General features: G+C 45.6%; 3 protein-coding genes across 3 annotated transcripts in view; all 3 read right to left on the bottom strand.

Annotated features, from left to right (window-relative positions):
* Positions 1 to 1,201: 1,201 nt before the first annotated feature.
* On the bottom strand, positions 1,202 to 8,736 carry pbxip1b (pre-B-cell leukemia homeobox interacting protein 1b; the record flags this gene model as incomplete). The annotated part of the gene is made up of 10 exons (XM_080540584.1): positions 1,202 to 1,827; positions 2,158 to 2,898; positions 3,192 to 3,426; positions 3,682 to 3,807; positions 4,180 to 4,232; positions 4,860 to 4,883; positions 5,193 to 5,444; positions 7,389 to 7,709; positions 8,296 to 8,386; positions 8,683 to 8,736. The coding sequence occupies 10 exons, from the start codon at positions 8,734 to 8,736 to the stop codon at positions 1,202 to 1,204; spliced, it is 2,523 nt and encodes an 840-aa protein (XP_080396710.1).
* Positions 8,737 to 13,124: 4,388 nt separating this feature from the next.
* lenep (lens epithelial protein) lies at positions 13,125 to 13,316 on the bottom strand (the record flags this gene model as incomplete). The annotated part of the gene is made up of 1 exon (XM_080540928.1): positions 13,125 to 13,316. One exon carries the CDS (start codon positions 13,314 to 13,316, stop codon positions 13,125 to 13,127), a length of 192 nt encoding a protein of 63 aa, XP_080397054.1.
* A 2,448-nt stretch (positions 13,317 to 15,764) lies between these two features.
* The window catches only part of shc1 (SHC (Src homology 2 domain containing) transforming protein 1), a gene marked incomplete at its 5' end in the record, with an annotated part of 9,956 nt that continues 4,341 nt past the window's right edge, over positions 15,765 to 21,379 (bottom strand). The window contains 7 exons of the mRNA XM_080540153.1: positions 15,765 to 17,504; positions 17,828 to 18,078; positions 18,530 to 18,649; positions 20,031 to 20,088; positions 20,508 to 20,655; positions 20,796 to 20,922; positions 21,033 to 21,084. Of these exons, the coding sequence (XP_080396279.1) occupies positions 17,376 to 17,504; positions 17,828 to 18,078; positions 18,530 to 18,649; positions 20,031 to 20,088; positions 20,508 to 20,655; positions 20,796 to 20,922; positions 21,033 to 21,084 (885 nt within the window). The 3' untranslated portion in view covers positions 15,765 to 17,375. The remainder of the gene's footprint in view (positions 17,505 to 17,827; positions 18,079 to 18,529; positions 18,650 to 20,030; positions 20,089 to 20,507; positions 20,656 to 20,795; positions 20,923 to 21,032; positions 21,085 to 21,379) is intronic.

The following is a 21,379-nucleotide window of genomic DNA, read 5'->3' as shown; positions in this document are numbered from 1 at the left end:
CCTACCTCATTTTACATATTACATTCACTTTGTTTCAGCAGTTTAGGTTCACCTACCGCAGAATAGAACCTTTCTTTAAAACTAGTCATTTATTACCTCTTCTCACAAACAGAGTTAATAATAAATAAGTTCATAAAACATTAGCATGAACAAAAGCTAACAGTGCTACAGTGTTGCCAGTGAAAGGGTTAACTCAGCAGAACACTGTGTCTTCTGCAGTACAGAGAGGAAGAACACACTCCTCCGCCTTTACACAGTAACGTTACACCCGTGTCCCTCAACCCCCAGGTCCCTCAAACAGTTAGAGGTGATGTACACTAAGCAACGTTAGCTGATTATCATTTTAGACAGTTCTCAATTATGTTACGTTAAGCTTTAATTCAAGTAGAACTTAAATGAAGAAAGACCATACAGCAGATCGCCACTTTCTGGTGCGAACGGGCTGAGAGACACTGGGTTATCGTGTGGTAGTGAGAACAGCATTGCCATAGGCAAGGACAGTGTAGAGAGTTATCATACCAAATTGACCCTATCCCTACCCTTCGGCACCTATGGATGTACAGTATTATGATAGGATTGTATAGACATAAGCAATGTGGTAATATTCCACTGGCTGTTGGACAGGCTAGGTGGAATTTCCACCATGCTGCTTGTATCCAATCCTTTCAGGCAATCTGGTGCCTGTAGGGTGGTCGGGCCAGGGGTTCACATTAAGACTATCCATGTCTCCCTTGACTAGTCCTACTGACTGGTCTACTAGTCAACACCCTCATCATCTCCTCTGCTCCCATTAACAACTTCACCATCAACCCTGCCGAACCACATGAAACAAGACTCTGTGTGTGTGTGTGTGTGTGTGTGTGTTTGTGTGTGTATGTGTGTGTGTGTGTGTGTGTTCATGTGTGAAAATAAATAATTTAACACCTTCAAACCTTTCACGTGGAAAAAGAACATGCTATTTAACACAAGTCAAATATATCTGGAGTACTGAGGAGAAAAGAGAGAGGAGAAAGATCAAATTAATATGTAATCACGATTGAATAGAAAGAGAGGGTGGATAATCAGTGTTCATATACAGCATTGGTGATTGTGTGAGTATGTGTGTTGTTCAATCCACAGGTTCCCTCTTAACTACGTGCTTTATCCATCTCTCTACCTCCACCTTTCTCTTTCTTTTCCTGACATACATTCACTCCTTACATCAGCCCCGTCCTCTGCCACTCTCCTTCTTTAACTCCCCTTTCTTCTTCTCCTCCTTCTCTGCGGCCCCGGGCACCCCAAACTTCTTCATCGCCTCCTTCTCGAACCCCTCCATCTCATCCTCCAACCCCTCCATCTCTTCAGTTCCCTCTCCCTCCGCCATGTCTTCCACCATGTCTTCCAAGATGTCAGCCACATCCTCCGCGAAATCCTGGAAGCTCATCTGGTCATGGGCAAACACTCCGTCACTGAAGAACTCCTTGGCTAGCTTACTCAGCTCCTCTCCCTTGGAGGCCTCCACCCCAACCCCCTCCACCTTGGCCAGGTAACCCTGGAGGAGGGCCTCGAAATCAGGCATGAGGACAGGGAGCAGCCCCTCAGCCTGGGCGCAGGTCTCCACTGAGCTGCAGTGGGTCGAAGGGTTCGGCTTCTGCTTCTGCTGGAGTCGTTCTCTCTGGTGGACCCAGTAGTCGAGTGGCTGTTCCAGGGGGGGTCGACGGTGCATTTGAGGGGGGCTCTCATCCCCCGGGTGCTGCCACAGTTTTTCTTTCTTCCCCCCCTCCTTCTCTTTCGGCCCTCCCTTAAAATGGTTGTGGTTCTTTTCATATCTGTCGCTTTTCTGTCCATCTTTGTCTTTGTGGAAACTCCCTTTGTCTTTTTTCCCGTCTCCGTTCTTTCTCTCCTCCTCCTTCCATCCCTCTTTCTTCCCCTCTCCCTCTTTGGACCACTGCTTCTGTTTCCCTTCCGAATGCTTCTCTTCCTCCTTTCCCTCCCATTCTTCACCGCTATGTTTCTTTCCATCTTTGTCTTTGTGGAAACTCCCTTTGTCTTTTTTCCCGTCTCCGTTCTTTCTCTCCTCCTCCTTCCATCCCTCTTTCTTTCTCTCTCCCTCTTTGGACCACTGCTTCTGTTTCCCTTCCGAATGCTTCTCTTCCTCCTTTCCCTCCCATTCTTTACCGCTATGTTTCTTTCCATCTTTCTTTTTCCATTCTTTCTCTCCCTTCCACTCTTTTGTCCCTGCTTTCTCCTTCCATTCTTTACCTCCCTCCTTATGGTCATCCTTCCCTTTCCTCCATTCCTTCTCTCCCCTCCATTCATCCGTGCCCTTATTCCACCCACCATTATCTTTCCCCCCTTTCTTCATCTTTTTCTCCCCTTTTCCCTTCAAATACTTTCTGTCATCACACCTTGCATATTTACCCTTCCATTCTTTACCACTGTCTTTCTTTCCATCTTTCTTTTTCCATTCTTTCTCCTCCTTCCTCTCTTTTCTCTCACCCATATCCTTCCATTCTTTCTTCTCCTCCCTGTCCTTCCATGGCTTGCCCTCATCCCCTCTGCTCTGTTTCTCTTTCTTCCACTCTACTTTCTTCCCTTCCTTCTCCTTCCATCCTTTATCTTCTTTCCCCTGGTCTTGCTTTCCCTTTTTCCACTCTTTTTCGGCCTTCTGATCCTTCCCCCCTCCCTCCTTAAACTCTTTTTTCTCTGCCTTCTCCTTCCATCCTTTGCCTTGATCGCCCTGATCAGATTTCTCCTTCTTCCACTCTTTCTTCTTCTTCTTCTCTACTTTCTCTCCCTCCCAGGGTTTCTTGCCCTCTGCCTCCTTGGTTGGTCCTGTTGTGTCCCGGCTGTTGTCCCCTGCCTGGCCAGAGGAGGGCAGTACAGTGGGAGAGACAGGTGGTGGGGCTGCTTCATTGGCTGAGGAAGAAGATATAATCAGACCACATATAAGAATGAAAGGCTGACATGTTAAGAGAATAGAACAGGGAGAGAGACAACTTTCTTTCCCCACTTGTACTTCTACTATCTTCATCCTCCCCCCCCCCTCCCCCCCCTCAACTCCTCTCCTATCTCCTAATGCTCCGACTTCACCCACGTTGGACTGCCTTTCCATTTACCATCTGGCCATCCCTCCCTCCCTCATGCTCCCCCTCTCTTCCCTCTCTCCTCTGTTTCTCAGTCAGTAGTAATAAACTAAACTAAACTAGTACCTGTTGTCAGTGTTAGTTCAGTCACTTTGGCTCTGAGTGTCTCTAGTTCTTTCTGTAGGGTAGGGACAGACTTCAGCTCTGTCTTCATCCTCTCGTTGTCTTTCTGAAGGACAGGGAGAGACGTCAACTCTTTCTTCAGCCTACCGTTTTCCTTCTCCACCTCCTCCCTCCTTAGTCGCTCCTTCCCTCCCTCCACCGCCTGCCTCTGGGCTACTTTTAACTCCTCTTTCTGTGCCTGATTAAAAAAGAACAAGAGGATCCTGTGAGAATACAGCGTGCGTGCACACATACACACACGCACACATGAATACGCGCGCACGCACGCACGCACGTGCGCGCACACACACACACACACACGCACGTTCGCACACACACACACACGCACGTTCGCACACACACACACACACACACACACACACACACACACACACACACACACACACACTAACTTGGCACAGATAGAGAAAACTCCTCTAGAGGGTAGTCCTACCTGAAGTTGGGCTTGCAGCACAGTAATCTGCTGCTTTTCTTTTGACAGTTTATTCAGTAGCTCTGTACTGTCAAGATCTGCTGGGGGTGGAGGTGGAAGTGGAGGAACTTCTGCACTCAGCCAGTCCTGTAACACACATGAACACACACGCATGCACACACACACAAACACGCACGCACGCACGCACACGTTTTATCAGTATTATTAATGTTCATCAGACAAAGGTTGTTAATCTGAGCTAAATCAAATCCTGTAGGAACATGCATAGATCATTTATTTAAGGCAGCACCTCTTCTCTCGTTGTTTGCCCACAGAATTCTCGACCAACAACATTTGGATACAACAAAGTAGTGTTTATGAGAGAGAGGTGGTGAGGAGGATAGAAGAAGAAAAACAGAGGAGAGAAAGAGAGGGAAGGCCAGAGAGACAGATAGAGATATAGGGGTAAAGAAACAATGAGGTGAGAAAAGAGAGAGAGACAGAGAGATGGAGGCTGACCTGTGTTCCCTGCACCTCTGCGTCTTTCAGGTCTCTAAAATCATAGTCCCCCTCTGGTTGAACAAACAGCAGTCATTAGGCATTATAACACATCACAACGGAGACACAGCACATCGCAATGTAGATGCAGATACAATAACACAATACATTAGAATGCATTTCAACATAATGCAGTAATAGCACAGGAAATCACATTGTTATTACACAAAGATCACACACAGTTCACATTACAACACAAAAGCAAAACATGAGGAGAAATTAAAAAAACACCACGAGGCACAGACAGCTACATACTGAAACTGCCTTATTATAGCTTCAGAGCAGAAAGTCAAAAACAGCTCTGAATAACCTGCAAGTCCTCCCACCATATCAAGCAAGCAAGCATGCATGCGCACACACACACACACACACACACACACACAGACAGACACAGACACAGACACACACACACACAGACACACACACAATCTTAATTCATACAGTACATACTGTATACATTACATCGCTGCACAATCAGATTAAGTATTAATTAAATCAAGAGCATTAATTTGCCACACACAGACAGACACACAGACAGACAGACAGACACACACACACACACACACACACACACACACACACACACACACACACATACACACACACACAGGCATGCAAATAGTCACACACACACTACCTACCCTCATCCAGGTCCATGAAGACACCTGTAGACATAATACACCTGTCTCAGATAGAACTTTATCTGGCCACTCAACACTTCCCTCAAAATCTGGTGGTGGTGGTGGGTGGGTGGGGGGTGGTAGTAGAAGCAACAAATGGTCTTAACTTTTGATTGGGTGGGCAAGATGCACGTTTGCCCATAGCTACCGCCGGCCCTGCTTTCCAATACCTAAAAGACCTTCGTTGTCTGTCACATTTAGAGTCACACAGAGATGAAGCCACACAGGTCCAGGTACAAAGGTCATGTCCTAACCTTGACAACAGTAACCCATGACGACCATAGCAACTCCTACCTGAGAAGAAGATAGTTCCGAGGCCCAACAAGATGACAGCCCCCAGAATGCACTTGTTCAGAGAGAAGCCACTCTCCTCCTCCTTCTGGGGCAGCCTGAACTCTTCCTCCTCCCCATCCTCTTCCTCTTCCTTCCTCCCGATCTGCTCCAGAGCCGCCAGGAGAGACAACCTTCTCCTCCTAACGCCCGACTCCCCCTCCTCACCCTTCTCCTCACTCCTCACCTCCCCAACCGCTGAATACTCCTGAGAGTCTGGAGTAGAGAAAAGGAGAGGAGTTTAGCATCAGTTAGCATCAGTGCTAAAATCATGGTAAAACATGTATCTCATCTTATGGATACCAGGAAAGCGGAAGCTAGTGTCTATGAGTTACATCTTAGCAATAGCATCATTGAGTGCAGAGGTATAATAGTGGTAGGATCCCGTAGCATAAAGCACTAGTACCTTCTGGGTATTCATAAGATGATTAGGATAGGGATGGGTCCCACGTTAGACAGCAGCAACTATACACTCAGTAAACACTTTATTAGGAACACTATACTAATACTGGGTAAGGGCCTCCCTTTGCTCTCAAAACAGCCTCAATTCTTCGTGGCATTGATTCCTCAAGATGTTGGAAACATTCTTTTGAGATTCTGGTCCATTATGATATGATTGCATCACGCAAATTCCTGTAGATGTTTCAGGTGCATTTTTTCAAGCTGTGAATCTCAAAAGGTGTTATATTGGATTCAGATCCGGTGACTGGGAAGGCCACTGAACTCGTCATGTTCATGAAACCAGTTTGAGACAACTTTTGCTTTGTGACATTGTGCATTATCGCACTGGAAGTAGACATTAGAAGATGGGCACATCATTGTGGCCTTGAAGGGTCAGCAACAATACTCAAATAGGCTGTGGCATTCAAGCAACGATTGATTGGGCCCAAAGTGTGCCAAGAAAACATTGTCCACACCATTATACCACCTCCACCAGCTTGGACTGTACAGGTTTTCCTAATAAAGTGATGGGTGAGTGTAGCTTTAGCTGGCCTAGTGCTAACTAGAGTATAAGAACAAGCCCCTCCAATCACTGATACACAAGGGAGGAGAAAACTGTCCCTCTGCAGCATCTGTCTATCAGTTTGCTCCACTGGCACTCCCAAATCTACCAAATCAAATCAAAATCAGCCTTACTCATCCCAGTGATGAAACCAACCAACCTTTTCAGGTGCGGGTAAAGTCCCAGGGGTTAGCGCGTATCATGATCTGCGCAAATGGAGCTGAAAAAAACCACAAGGCTAGTGGATGTTTAAATGCCATTAGATTTAGTCAGGCGGAGGTTAGAGTACATTCAGAGCGGTAATTCTGTGGCTAGTTCACAGGGACAGGGTGCCATGCAGCTTTGCGTATCTCTGTCAGATCTCATGCTCCCTTCCTCATACCAGCCACGGCCTGTCCAGTCAACTTCCTGGCCCAGATATGGAACAAGTCCATGACCAGCTGGTCCACCAAGTACACTTAAAACACAAACACACACAAAGCTTATGTCTCTTTCTCTCTCTCTCTCCTACACACACACACACACCTTGCCATATCACACCAACGCACCAAACACTATGTGAATTTTTTAACTCCAAACACACAGAGACAGCTTAACCCCTAAGATAACCCAACCTGAGGAACGCTGACGCATTGAAATGCACCCACACACCTAAACAGAGTTATCCCTTAAGATCGAAAATGAGATATAGAGCATATCTCAAGGGATTATTCCTAATAAAGAATTTCAATATATCGTCATCCCTTTAAGACGGAAACCTATGGTAGGTGAAGGGAATCAGTTTCCTACATATCGTGAGCTTAGAATGATAAGGTTCTATCTCCGTTTAGAATGATAAGGTTCTATCTCCGTTTAGAATGATAAGGTTCTATCTCCGTTTAGGGTAGTTCAGAGATATTGAGCATCAACGTTTTTACATTCCATTATGTTTTATGAGATGGAACCTTAGTATTTTATTCATTACTAACTAAAAAAGGTCAACATTTTAAAAATAACATCACACAGGCATTAATAACCACCTAATGGATCAGATTATGTAAAAAACTCAATTTTGACAAAAATTGAGATAGAACCTTATAATTCTAACGTCACGTTATAACACCCACATTTACACACTACTCTACACAGACCCTGGTGCTAGATGCCTCACGCCTCACCTGCTTGTTTCCCGAGCTCTGTCACTCTCTGAGACAGCTCAGACTCCTCCTCTTCCGGCAAAGTCCCCTCCCCATTAAACTGATGCACAACTCCTTCCTGTATAAGCCCCTCCTGTTCTGGTGTCCACCCCTCCTCTCCGAGAGTCTCTGGAGTGATCTGCAGTGAGCCTGGTGGTGGCTCCTCAGGGGAGGGGCTTATGTGTGTGTAGGAGTCAGAGAACGAATCGGGGTCAGGGCTAGGAGGGGTTGGGGAACTCTCAGGGAAGCCGGTTGGTTGGCTGAGTAGGTCTGGTTCAGGGCTGGTGGGGGGAGTGGGGACTTCTAAAGATGAGGGAGAGGAGGGATCATGACTGGTAAGGATAGGGTTAGGAACCGGGGTCAGGTTAGGGTCATGGGCGAGGTCAGGGGTTAGGTTAGGGTCATGGGCAGAGTCAGGGTCGGTGCCCTCTGTAACAGGGACAGTGTTTTTGCTTCTGTCTTGTTCTGTTTCCTGTGATGCCTGGGGATGGACAGGAAAGGTTAGTGTTAGCCTTTAGTGTACATGTCAGTGTTTCCATTGGATTATCTCCTAGACAGCTAGACAGGACAGACACGGAGCTGATTAGAGATTTCTCAGCAGAGGTCTCTTACTTGCAAGGCCTCGGCAGGGTGAGACTCCTCAACAGACTCTGCATCCTGCTCAGACCTACTCTCTGCTGTATCACCTGTGACACCAAGCAAACACACACACACACACACACACACACACACACACAGTTTAGGTATAAAGATCTTACACATCGTTCTGTAGAAGGCAAATATACCAAGAAAGCAAACATTGTCTGCCAACAAAAGTGCTTATTGCCTTACCACTGTGTGTGTGTGTGTGTGTGTGTGTGTGTGTGTGTGTGTGTGTGTGTGTGTGTACCTGGAGGCTCCACTGTAGCAGCATTGCTGGGTGTGTCGTCATGGTGCTCTGTCACCTCTTCTACAGGCCTGAGAGTCTCAGCAACAGCCTCCTGTATGGTACAGAGAGAGGAGAGAGATCTCTCTTCAGAATTCAACAAACTAGATCAACTACATCCTATTATTTTCAGAAATTCATGTTTTAGTACCGCAACCTACTTGTATTTTCATTGACCCAAATGTATTAATTAATTCATCCAGTCTGAAAAATCACTTGTTATTTTCAAAAAACGAAAGCTTAGAGTCTAAAATGTCTTTTCAGGACAATCGTGGGTCTAACCCCATCTGTAAGTCTATCCTGTGTTAGTATAAGCCTATGGATGGACACTGACACATACACCAACATTACCTCAGGTGTGAGGATGGTCCAGTTGTTGGTGTTAGCTGCACTGCTGTCAGACATTGCCCCCTAGTGGCTGTCTAGCCCCTGCAACACAAACAAACAATTATTGTTTCCGTAGGCGTACAGGATGGGTCTAGTCCTGTCCCAGCTACTCCCAAAAATCCTGATTGGTTTAGAGTAGTAGATTCGCCTGTTTCGCAAAACAGAAGAAACGTTTTATTTGGAGGCTCACCACCACAGATCTCAGATCTCCACAGATTATGATTCAGAAGAAGTAATTACTGGTTTACAAACAACACATATACCCACATTCTAAGCTTGCGATAGGCTACTATAAACCTAGCCAGCATAAGACTTCAACATAGGCTTTAGAGGCCTATCGTTAGTGTGCTAAAGTGTGTCAATGTCCCAGCCCTCATTCGGATGCTCAAAGACAAACCACATCCTCTGTTTGCATATGGACAGGATTTGAATAGGCTTCTTTAACGGCCCAACATCACTCACCCAACTGATAAAAGACCTACTATAGGTGTCCACCATTGAGTGTGACTATGTGTGTGTGTGTGTGTGTGTGTGTGTTTTACAGGAAGTAGCCTTTCTTATGAGCATTCAGTCCTTCATTAGTATTTAGTCTGTGTTGCTGGCCCTGTGGCCACCCTGGCTTTTGACTGGGTGGTGAATGCTTTGGCAGACACAGGGGTAACTAAGGTTGGTGCCAACATCTAGACATAGAATAAGCAGAACTGACATTTCCTTTCAAAGCACTATTCTATAGAAGGTAGGCTACATCGGCAACCGTACAACACGTACCATTTGGGAACTTTGATTATGTAATCATGCTTACCCCCAACATCTCTTTTTATCTGCCTACATTTCTCACAATTGTTTCACAATTCACTCGGACACAATGACAAATTATTGTTATTATTATGCCACAACAGTGTGTAAAGGCAAAAAAAAAAAACACTGGATTTTAAGGTAGTGTCTGTTCTACTCATTGTAATTCTATGGCAGGCTCTTAAGAGACTCCATGTCTACGGGCTCCACTCAGACCTGAATCACTGTAGTGGAAACACACTGACTGAATGACCAATGGCTCCCCGCTGGTGGAATCAGCTTCTCACGGCTGTCAGAACTGCAGAGTCACTACCCATTTTCCGTCGTAGACTGAAGACCCATCTCTTCAGGTTACACCTTAACTGCTCCTCCTGAGACATCTTCTGCCATCCTCAGCACTGCGTCTCCTAAAGACACCCGCTTTCCCCTCTACTGTGTCCCTAAAAACTTCTATTGCCCCCCTTGTACTGTTTCTCTGTTTCTCCAGTGTAAAAAATATATAAAATAAAAATAAAAATATATAGGTTTAGAAGAAGGTGATAGGAGAAGGTTTTTTCCTTCTATCAATGGCCCCGGGCCTGAGCTGGATTACTCTTCCTGCTACGAATGGTGGATTGATGATTCACTTGCGTAGTATTCAAATGTATTGATTGTAAGTCGCTTTGGAATAAGGCGTCTGCTAAATGCCAAAAATGTAAATGTAAAGTAGGCCTATACTGCTCTTAACTGTCTTGGCACAAACCATCCACCTGCCACATTTGAGGATGAGTGTATGAAGAAATGGTCAACTGGCACAGCTTAAATTTGACACACAAGAGGTGATCAATGTATGTCCATAAAACCCCTAATCTTGAGATTGAAACATTGATCTGCAGAATCATGCCATGTTGATGAGAGCCTATTTTACCAAATGTAGCCTACTATCCACTTCTCTACAGTGACTAATGGAACTGGAAGTAACCATTTACTCTTTCTAAATCACTTTCTCACTGTATGACACACTTGACTCCCTAAACTCTATTCTATCTCCGTGCGTAATTTAGGTCTTCTAATCGGGTGCTTCCCAGGAGAGGACTGTTGAATGTGGCCCTGGGCCCATGGAGCATTGTGGAGATATATAGTGGAATGACTTAAATAGATATAGCTAAATATAGCAACGATGGGGTAGACAGAGAGAGAAAGAGAGGGAGCGTTAGGGCCTCGGGGGACCGCGCAACACACGCAGCATAAGAAACGGTCTTTACTAAAGAAACTGCGCCTTATGTTTTAAAGTAAATCTGACTCCTTTGAGACGAAACGGTTAAAGCTAAAATAAGAAGAAAAAAATAACCACAATATTGAACTGCCCAGCGATAACCCTTTTCGATTTTTGCTGAAATTACATTATGGGAGTTCTCTTTGTATCTCTGTCTCGGCGAAGACAAAATTACCAAAAATGGTCAATGTGGTAAACTGGTGGCCTATTGGTTCGATATGATCAGACGACTATTTTAACTGTAGGCTAATCCAGGCTGGTTGTGCATCGAGGTTTTTAATCAATTACGCATTGCATAGCCTAATATAGTCTATTTTACTGTGTTGACAAAAGGGGTGTGCAGCCAACTTTGACCAGAACTGTCACAGCATCTGAACAGATGATGAACCATGGAAACTCATGGCCCGAATGGAACCCGGGTGTATAAGGACTATGACATTAGACAGAAAACATGCTTAACAGACTAAACGTTCTTGCTTTAACTACTTGTAAGCCTACAGTAACTCACATCTGATCTAGTTCACCGGAAATCCGAAAAAGTACTTTAATCTTTTTCAGAAACCAGGAAACAAAGTAACAATATAACAACATCAAACATTAAAGTGAACGAACAAACATGAACAAAATAACAATAAAAATCATTTTTTAAAAGAACGCTATGCATAATCACACGTACCTCTGATCGCGTCGCTTTTCCTTATTAATTCAGTAAGCAGTTCCCTTTCCGACAATTAATTAGATCTTTCCATCCAACTTCGCAACTTGGAACGTTTGGCTTGTACACTTGCGTGAGACACACCCTTCTTGTCCAACGAGGGGATGGCATTCACTTAAGTCCCGCCCTACATGACACATCTCGACCAATGACAACGCGCTCTGTCGCTCGAGGGGTAAACTTTCTGATTGATTGACACACGCAGGTGAGATGGGGTATGGAAAATATAGACGTACGTATGCTTTTCAACGTAGAGAGACCCATATCACTTTCACTCCATAGACACATGCTGATTTACCAGTCCCAATACTGTATTGGTCCATGGTTGCTATTCTATTCCAGGATGGAATGAATGCTCGTACACTGCACATTGAAAATCAGACCAGATGTTACATTAATCTTTAATCTCTTTAGGTTAATAATGGTGAACATAAAATGCATAATAATAGTAAAATAAATGTTCATTGCATCAGCTTGGTTGATCAAACACAATCTCACTTTTACTTAACATGACTCAATGCAATTTAACTGCAACTTGTTCAAACAATGACTTCATATAAACTTATCTCCAAGGTTGCTACTGACAAACACAATAAAATAAAATAAAAAGCCTTCTTATGATTAAATTGTAACATCCGCATATCTTTAACATGTCACTGTTACTTACTAGGCATTTCAATTCTTATGTACATATTAAACACATTACTATGTTTAACAGTCTGTAATCCAGCAATCTTTAGAGTATACATGGATTTTTATAAAAAACAGATTTTACTCTGAATGCTCATACATACCAATGCTTTCTCAAACATCAAACTGTAACATTTTGCAGTTTGCATGAAAAGTGTTGGTGACTGTTTCAAAGTGCAAACATGATTGAAATTGTAAAGTTTTTCCAGGCAGCTTTCATCTTTTTTAGTTTTAGTACCAGCATAACCGTAATACGGAGAAATACTCCTAGAGCAGGTCTTCTATCCCATCCATTATCACACCAGTGTTTACTCTGTTAGCATCGGTGCAGTCCATCACTCCATTAGTCCCACATGGTTCGTCACAGGTGTGACATCCCCACAGGATCTCGGATCAGGCTGAGCAGGATTCCAGACAGCATGACACTCTGCAGATCTCGAGCATGACTGACTCTCAATCAGTATGTACGCCACACCGGGGCAAACAGCAGTCTTGAATCAGAGCATCAGTCTCTCTCTCTCTCAGAACTCCAAACATGACTTAAGAACAGCATCATAGGCTCTAAGGAGAGAGAAAGGTAGAAACAATGCAGCCATGTATCATTATGACTACACTAGTCTCATATAATCCCTTAACTAACTATCTCACCTAAACAGCTTGGTTTGAGATGTTATATTGATCAATCTTATGTGTTTTTGAAATGCAAAAACAAGGGTTATTGTTAGAAGGTATGATGCCAAAATAGACAGTGTGACTGCATGATGTTGAGAGGAGAACCACACTTACCACCACTTACCGCTCACACTGCTGAACAAACACACCACGTCTGGCCAGAGCTGGGCAGGAGGAAACCCTGGGGAGGGAAAAGAGTCGACCCCAAGAAGTGACAAGAAGAAGAAGGGAGATCTTCGTCTTCCTCTCTTCCTCCCCCTTGATCTATCTCTCCGTGTATCAGTCCAGGATCTCTTTGATGCACCAGCAGCACAGGAGGAAGTAGAGGCACTCTTTGAACGACTGGATGAATCCGTAGGCGATGTTTCCTCCCAGGAAGTTCTTGCCTCGTCCGAGGCCCATGGCCACGTCACGCAGGCCCTGCCCCAGAGAGGATGGCATGGCCGTGGGGAGAGGACGCTGGGGGTGCATGGGGCTTCCTCGGGGGAGAGTAGGAAGACGAGATCAGGAGGAGGGAGGTGGAGGGGGGAGTGTGAAAGAGAGGATCGAATGGATCAGGTCAACTTCAGAGGAGAAGAGAGGAAGAGGGAATCAGATCACCCTGTGAAGGAAAGGGGGTAGCCCAGGGGTGAGGGTGAGTGTCAGGGTTGGACTGGTCTCCTCAGTCCTCTCATCCCAAAGCTCTTGTACTTATAACCTCCTATAGAGGACGCAGTAACAACACCATGGACATTCCTCTCAGTCCTGCTCTTTCTCTATTATTCTGTTCTCTCACAGATTCTCTCTGACACATAGACATGTGTTTACCCTCATTATACAATATTCCCCTCTGTTCTCTGGCTTATGAGTGTATTTTATTGCCTTCATTCTCTATTTGGTTTTATCCCTCTCTGGAACACACTGGCTCAATAATCTCTGTCTGTCTGTTTTTGTTTGTTTGTCTGTCTGTCTGTCTGTCACCCCAATGCATCATCCATCCACCACACAACCCCTACCTACAGTGTACTATCACATATTCAAACAGGATAGTTCCAGTGTTATAGCTTGAAACAGCTCAACTGTAAAACTCCCTCCACCATTCTACATCTCTCTCGCTATTGTTCTCCTCTTCTGGTAATCTGCGTTTTGTGTGTGTGCATGTGTATGTGTGTGTGTGTGTGTGTGTGTGTGTGTGTGTGTGTGTGTGTGTGTGCTTCTACACAGGCTTAAAAGGCTTCTCTGAATGACAGTAAGAACACGTCCAGACCAGAGGGGACAGGTTTTCTGATATCACATGGACCCACTTTCTTATCTTAAAACACAACAACACAGGAGACAATTGTCAAATACAGAAACTGTATTTAAAACCAAACTCACCACGAAAGATGAATGATATACGGATTTATATATGCAATCTATAATTTTCAGATACAGGTGTAAACAGAATGTTTTTTCCCCAAAAAAGAACAACAAAGAAGAGTATTAAAACAAGAAACGTAAAAAGTAAAAATCAATATTTGTGCAGGCTCATTGAAAATAACCTTTGGCTTCCAAAACAACACAAATTAAAAAGTACAATAACGACAGCATCAACAACAACAACATCGACATTTTAAAAGGATTTCCATGCAACAAAGGCAACTGCGATGAACAATGATAATGCTAGAACACTTCACTAATGATGCAGAGAGGACAGATGGGTCCTTTTATACACACACACACACACACACACACACACACACACAATCGCACACACGCACACACACGCACACGCACACACACACAAACACACACGCACACAGACACACATACGCGCACACACACACACACACACACACACACACACACACTAGAGGCTCAGGTTGTCCATCGAGTGTCTCAAGAGACCCAGCTGTCCCTCCTGTGGTGTGTGTGTGTGTGTGTGTGTGTGTGTGTGTGTGTGTGTGACCATTCCAGGGTCCGAGAAACCTCATTAGACCCGGTTAACAGTTGCAGTTTAAGTTGACAGATCCCTTCCCCTTAGTTTGTACAGTTTGGTTTCAACATCAAACATTTTTGACAGGGTTCAGTTGGCTAAAGCTACCACAGTGAGGTGGTGTCTGCTTCTGTACCACCCATGAAAAGGGCGTCATTAAAAACAACAACTCGACAACAAACAACAAGGACTCCTATTTCAGAACCAAGAACCAAGCAGACCAATCAGGTCAGATGTTATTTACACACAGCGAGACATCAAGCAACCGTGACAGTAAGCATAAGAAAGTAAGAATGTGCATCAGAGGAGCAGATTGCCATCACTGGGCCTGGCTGGGAACTGAAGTGTCCTTTTTTTTGCAGAGCCTTTTGATTTAACTGAGACAGTGTGAGAGTCACTATACTTCAATTAAGCACATCAGGTGACTGCATTGGAGTGACGTGACTGCATCGAAGAAACAAGGCACGATTAAAAATATTTAAAAAAAACACATCATGAAGAGAGGAGGGAGGGAGGGGAGAGGAAAGGAGAGCACTGTGAATTGAGCCCTGAACCTCGACCCCTCAACTGTCCTTCTGCTTCTGTGGAAATACACTCGTCCAAGACCGACCAATTAACCGACGTCTGACCGACGTTAAGCAAGAGCTCACGAGTCGTGTGCTTGTTGCATCCAGTCTTTCACTCGTGTCTCTCTCTCTCTCCGTTTCCTTACCAAACACACGCTTATAAAAAGGACAGCTTTCCCTAGTGTGAGCTGGGCAGAAAACACATCCAAACACTACAGCTACAACAACAACAACAACACTACTACTACTACTGACAACCTGCATCACATTTGGGGAGGGAAGATTGCTTTGAGTGCTCAGTGTCTCATCATTTCAACATGTCGGGGGGGTATCACACGTTCAACACTAGAATGTCCTGTACCCCCCCCCCCCCCCACCCCCAACCTCGTCTTCTGGGGCCTCTCCACCCACTCCTCCACACAGAAAAGCACAGCTATAGATTGTCAAAGCAAACACACATTAGGAACAACCCATTAAAAAAAAAGCAATATAACGTCGTCATGATCAGGGCAACGCCTTTCACAATGCACACGAGCAAATTATGACAGCTGCACTTTTAAGACGACATCTTGACAGATTCTTGTTTTTCTTATTTTTTGGGGGAAATCAGAGAATTGGCTTTAGCCTTCCTTAAAGATGACATCATATCTTGGCTTTATCCCCCTTCCTTCCCCTAATAACAGTCTAGGTTCCTACCTCTGTATGTACAAAATATGTACTTCCTCTATCTGTATGCATGTGCATGACAGGTGTGTGCACAGGGAATCTCCATTGTGTCATCTGCCCCCAACAACCAAGTCTACAATCTTTGGCATGATGAAATGGGTGGGTGTGGGGGGGCAGGGTTGTGTGTGTGTGTGTGTGTGTGTGTGTGTGTGTGTATATATGTGTGCAGAGGGAGATATGACTGAGTGGTCAGCCCTGAACTCAGAGCATCCAATAGCAGATCAGTTCCATGCTGATGGGCGGGGACAGAGAGCACCGATCATGACCCCTGACCCTGATCAAGCTCGCCCCCCAGCCAACAGGAATTCCCACCAATATTTTGGACAAAAAGGACATGATGGTCATTGGCATAGAAACCCCCTTTTTTGCATACAGGACATTCTCCGTTGATTGTCACCAGGTATGTTTCAGGGGGGGATTAAAGTTCAAAGGTCCTCAAAGTGGAGTGGTTAGCTGGGGGGCCCCTGATTGGATTGGGTAAAAAAAATGTTAATGCATATTCAAATGGGAGTCATGATTGGCTGTTGCTTTACTCTGCTGATATTTGATTGGAGGGTCCATGGATGAGGTGTATAAAGTCAGGCCAGATGATGACTAAGCACTACTTACTCTAACCAAAGGTTCATGTTCCCTCATGGTAGTGATCTAGCCAGGGTCTTTGGAGTGCTTCTTGTGAGGAGGAGAGGACGCAGGGTTCTCCCTAACATGCCAACATTCAGTCCTCAAGTAAAGGAATTGCTGTTTGCACATGTTGCAGATTGGACCGGACGGCCTTAACGTCCTATAGTCTTCCTTCCTCATCATCATTGCATCATTTCAGCATAATTCTGTGGCATGATTTCACTAATAGGCCTACGTTTTTTTTTTACTTGTTAAAAAAATTGCATTTGTTTTCATCCTGCGCTGATAAGGGAGGGGGAGGGTCCTCCCTCGGTCACAGGTTGGCTGCGGAGGTACGGAGGGATGACGGAAAGTCATAGTACGACGTCTCGGAGGGAGAGGAGTGTGTGGCGGCGACAGCAGCAAAGCGAGTGATTTGGCAGAGAAAGGTGGAGGTGTGTTTTTGGATTTCCTTGCTGTGGTCAGTGTGTGTGTGAGAGAGTGCGTGTGTGTGTGTGTACTTAGTTATGTATACTATGTGTGTTTTATTGTGTATGTATGTGTGTGGGTTGTTGTTTGTGTTCAGCATGTGTCTGTGTATGAGTGTGTTTCATCGCTGTGTGTATATACGTGTGTGTGTGTATGTGTGTATGTGTGTGTGTGTGTGTGTGTGTGTGTTTCCGTTCAGGCCCTGCGCTCCACAGGCTGTTGCAGACACACCTCGCTGCCTGCCGACACGATGGGCAGCCTGTTGTCCATGTGGTAACTGATCAGGTGGCTCACACTCTCAAAACGATGGTCTTTGGTACGGACCTGAGAGAGAGAGAAGAAGAGAGAGAGAGAGAGAGAGTGTAAACAACACAAGAGTTCAACAAGAGATCAAAAGCATCTAATTAACTCCCCTACTAACCAATAGTAGTATAGTATAGTATAGTATAGAGAAGAAGAGGTAGAGGTAGAGAGAGAGAGAGTGTAAACAACACAAGAGTTCAACAAGAGATCAGAAGCATCGAATTAACTCCCCTACTAAACAATAGTAGTATAGTATAGTATAGTATAGTATATATATAGTATAGTATAGTACCAATACCACTCCCTCTCCCCTCTCCCCTCTCCCCTCCTCCCCTCTCTCTCACCACTCCCTCAGGGTCCACCAGTAGCAGGTGCTTGGGCTGACCGCCCTGTTGTCCAGTGAGGACATACTGTCCAGGGGTGGTCCCGGACTCCCGCACCAGGAAGTCTCCGTCGCGGGTCAGCAGTCTCTCGGCCGGTCTGCGACTCAGGCTGCCGTGGAACCAGGCCTCGCACTGCAGCTGTTCCACCAGCGGGGGCGCTGCTGAGACCGGGCCGCCTGGGCCTGAGACGCCCAGGGCATCGTCAAACGGCTCTGGAGAGGAGAGAGAGGGGGGGAGAGAGGGGGGGGAGGGGGAGAGAGGGGGGGAGAGAGAGAGAGAGGGAGGGAGGGGAGAGAGAGGGGGGGAGAGAGAGGGAGGGAGGGAGATAGGGGGGGAGAGGAGACAGAGGGAGAGAGAGAGGGGGGGAGAGGAGACAGAGAGAGAGAGGGGGAGAGACAGAGCGAGGGAGGGAGAGAGAGAGAGAGAGAGAGAGAGAGAGAGAGAGAGAGGGGTAGAAAGAGAGTGATGATCAGTAACATTAGAAACAAGAAAACAAGTTAAGAGATTCCGAATGACTCAACGTTTGGAATACAATGAACTCTATTTATATTTCCCCAAACCAAACACAAAATGCTATGATCATGATGCATGCTGTAATTACTGAGGTATTTCTGATGCATGCACTGCACCGACAGATAGCTGATAGGGCAGAGAGGGACTCACTCATATCGAAAGCATCCCTGTGGGCATTTCCATTGGCTGCAGCTGCTGGGAGGCGCGGTTTATCCACATTAACGTATGACGGATCGTCAAAGAGGTCCCGCCCTCCCTCCTTTGCTCCCACTGAAAGACCGGTAATAAACAGGGTTTCATCACATAACAGTTTTCTCTTTGCCTATGTTATATAGCCAAGCCATAGAATTGTGAAATGCAGAACCAGACATTCACATTGAAAACAATGTTCTGTGGCGGTTGGACTTGTAGCTATATTGGGTATGGGTCAACACATTTGGAAAGTCTGATTGATTGATAGAATTATTGTTCTACGTCCCAACAATTACAAATACAACTTCATTGGGTGCGCCGTGACAAATTCGGTGAATTCCTGAGTGACGTCCATAGAATTAAGATTTGGAATAGGCATGTTCCCTTTCATTGTCTCCTTTCCTGAACACTTCGTGAGCTTAGAATTATACGGTTCTATCTCCGTTTAGGGTAGTTCAGAGATATTGAGCGCCAAGTTTTTACATTCCATTATGTTTTGTGAGATGGAACCTTTGTATTTGATTAATTTCTAACTAAAAAAAACATTTTAAAAATAACACCACACAGGCATTAATAAACACCTAATGGATCAGATTATGTAAAAAAACTCAATTTTGACAAAAATGGAGATGGAACTTCTAACGTCACGACTTGAGGAAATATTTAAGTGAAGGATGTAAAAAATCAACTAGAAATAGAAATAGGCTCAACCGCTTTCTTAAGGGACCCTGAGTGTCCTGAATCTCAGCCCGAGGTGTTTTGTGTGCAGGCAAGTGTTAAGAACCATTTCACAGTGTGGTCGGCGGCTCGTTGAAGATAACAGATTCAGAGGGGGAAACCAAGCACAGCCAGGGGCTGTTCAGACTGGCAGCACTGACCCAAAGTAACCTCCCATACTCTCATCCACTCTAAGACAGACACACACACACACACACACACACACACACACACACACACACACAGACACTCACAGACACTCACAGACACTCACAGACACTCACAGACACTCACACACACACACACCCACACACACACACACACACACACACACACACACACACACACTCACAGACACTCACACACACACACACACACACACAGAGACACAGACACAGACACAGAGACACACAGACACACAGACACACAGACACACAGAGACACAGACACAGACACAGACACACAGACACACAGACACACAGACACACACACACACACAGACACACACACACACAGACACACACACACACACACACACACACACACACACACACACACACACATTAAGGAGAGGAGACATGAGGCACAATGACTCACGAGGCAAAGAGGGAGAATGACAGTGAGCCAGTGAGAGAGACACTGAGTCAGATTAACCCTGACAGTGAGTGTGTGTGTGTGTGTGTGTGTGTGTGTGTGTGTGTGTGTGTGTGTGTGTGTGTGTGTGTGTGTGTCCTGTCCTGACCTGGTAGAGGAGGAAGCGGCTGCTTGTGAATGTCATTCTGACCCGGCTGTCCGTAAGGCTGCAAAAACACACATGCAACATGAGTCACCCACAGGCACATAGACACCTATGCACACACACACACACACAGAGAGAACTAAGACATCTGGTGCAGAGTAACTGAGGGAGGATGACTAAGGTCTGCTCTCAGGGTTAGAGTGGTACCGATCCAGCACTGTAGGGAGCTACTGTACCTACTGGCCCTGTGGCTACAGTAGGCCCTGGACCACAGCCTCTGTCTTACTGGCTGACTAGTACAGTAGTTGATTCATCGGCAAATAAACAACGTCAAGCTAACTTTTTCACAACAAAGGCACACTACTTGAATGAATCAACAATGACAAATGCCCCTGTGTATGTATGTGCATATACTGTGTGTGTATGTGTGTGTGTGTGTGTGTGTGTGTGTGTGTGTGTGTGTGTGTGTCTGTGCCTCACCAGGGTAGCCCCAGGGCGGGTCCTCATGTCGACCAGTCCACCCGGAGGTGGTTGTTTCCCGGGGAAGTTGTTATAATACGGAACCTCGGAGGGGGGAGCTCCCTCTTCGTCCTCTTCCTCCCACGCAGAGCCGTCAAACGGAGCCATCCTGGGAGGAGAGTGGGTGAGTAAAGATGATACACACACACAGACACAGACACAGACACAGACACAGACACACACACACACACACACACAGACACACACAGACACACAGACACACACAGACACACACAGACACACACACACCTATCGTGGGGGGTGACCAGTTTGGGGGGGTTCTTCAGGTACTGCTTGAAGCGCAGTTCGAAGGCCTGGCCAATGGTGCTGATGACTTCCTGGGCCAAACCCTCTGAGCACTCCAGGATGTGACACGCTACAAGACATGAAGCAGGAAGTGGAGAGGTGAATAAACAGGGAGGCTGAAGAAAGATATATATATATTTCGTTTTTTTTTAGAGTGAATACAGAGATAGGGTGCCTCACCTCTCTGGTTGACTGGGTCTTTGGCCACGTACGCTACATACTCTGCTGTGTCCTGGGGAGGTGAGAGAGGAGACAGGGAGGGGGGGATGAGGAGAGGAGAGGGAAGGAGGGGGTCAATGCAAGGAAAATATGAAGGGGAGGGCGAGGAGAAAAAAGGGAGTGGTGAGCGGGTAAAGAGAGGGGGAAAAAGGGAAAGATATTTAGTCAAAGGAGCTATTAACGACATGAGAGGAAGAACAGGAGGAAGAGGAAGAGTGCAGAAGTACAAGGAAGAGATGGAGTGACAGAGGGAAGACTAAGTGACAGAGGTTGAGGAATTGAGGGATAGAGGGATGCACAGAGGTGGG

The sequence above is a fragment of the Nansenia antarctica genome (assembly GCF_963989245.1).
Source record: "Nansenia antarctica genome assembly, chromosome: 10".
Classification (NCBI taxonomy): domain Eukaryota; kingdom Metazoa; phylum Chordata; class Actinopteri; order Argentiniformes; family Microstomatidae; genus Nansenia; species Nansenia antarctica.
The sequence above is the reverse complement of the archived record's forward strand: the minus strand, read 5'-3'. Positions and strand labels throughout refer to the sequence as shown.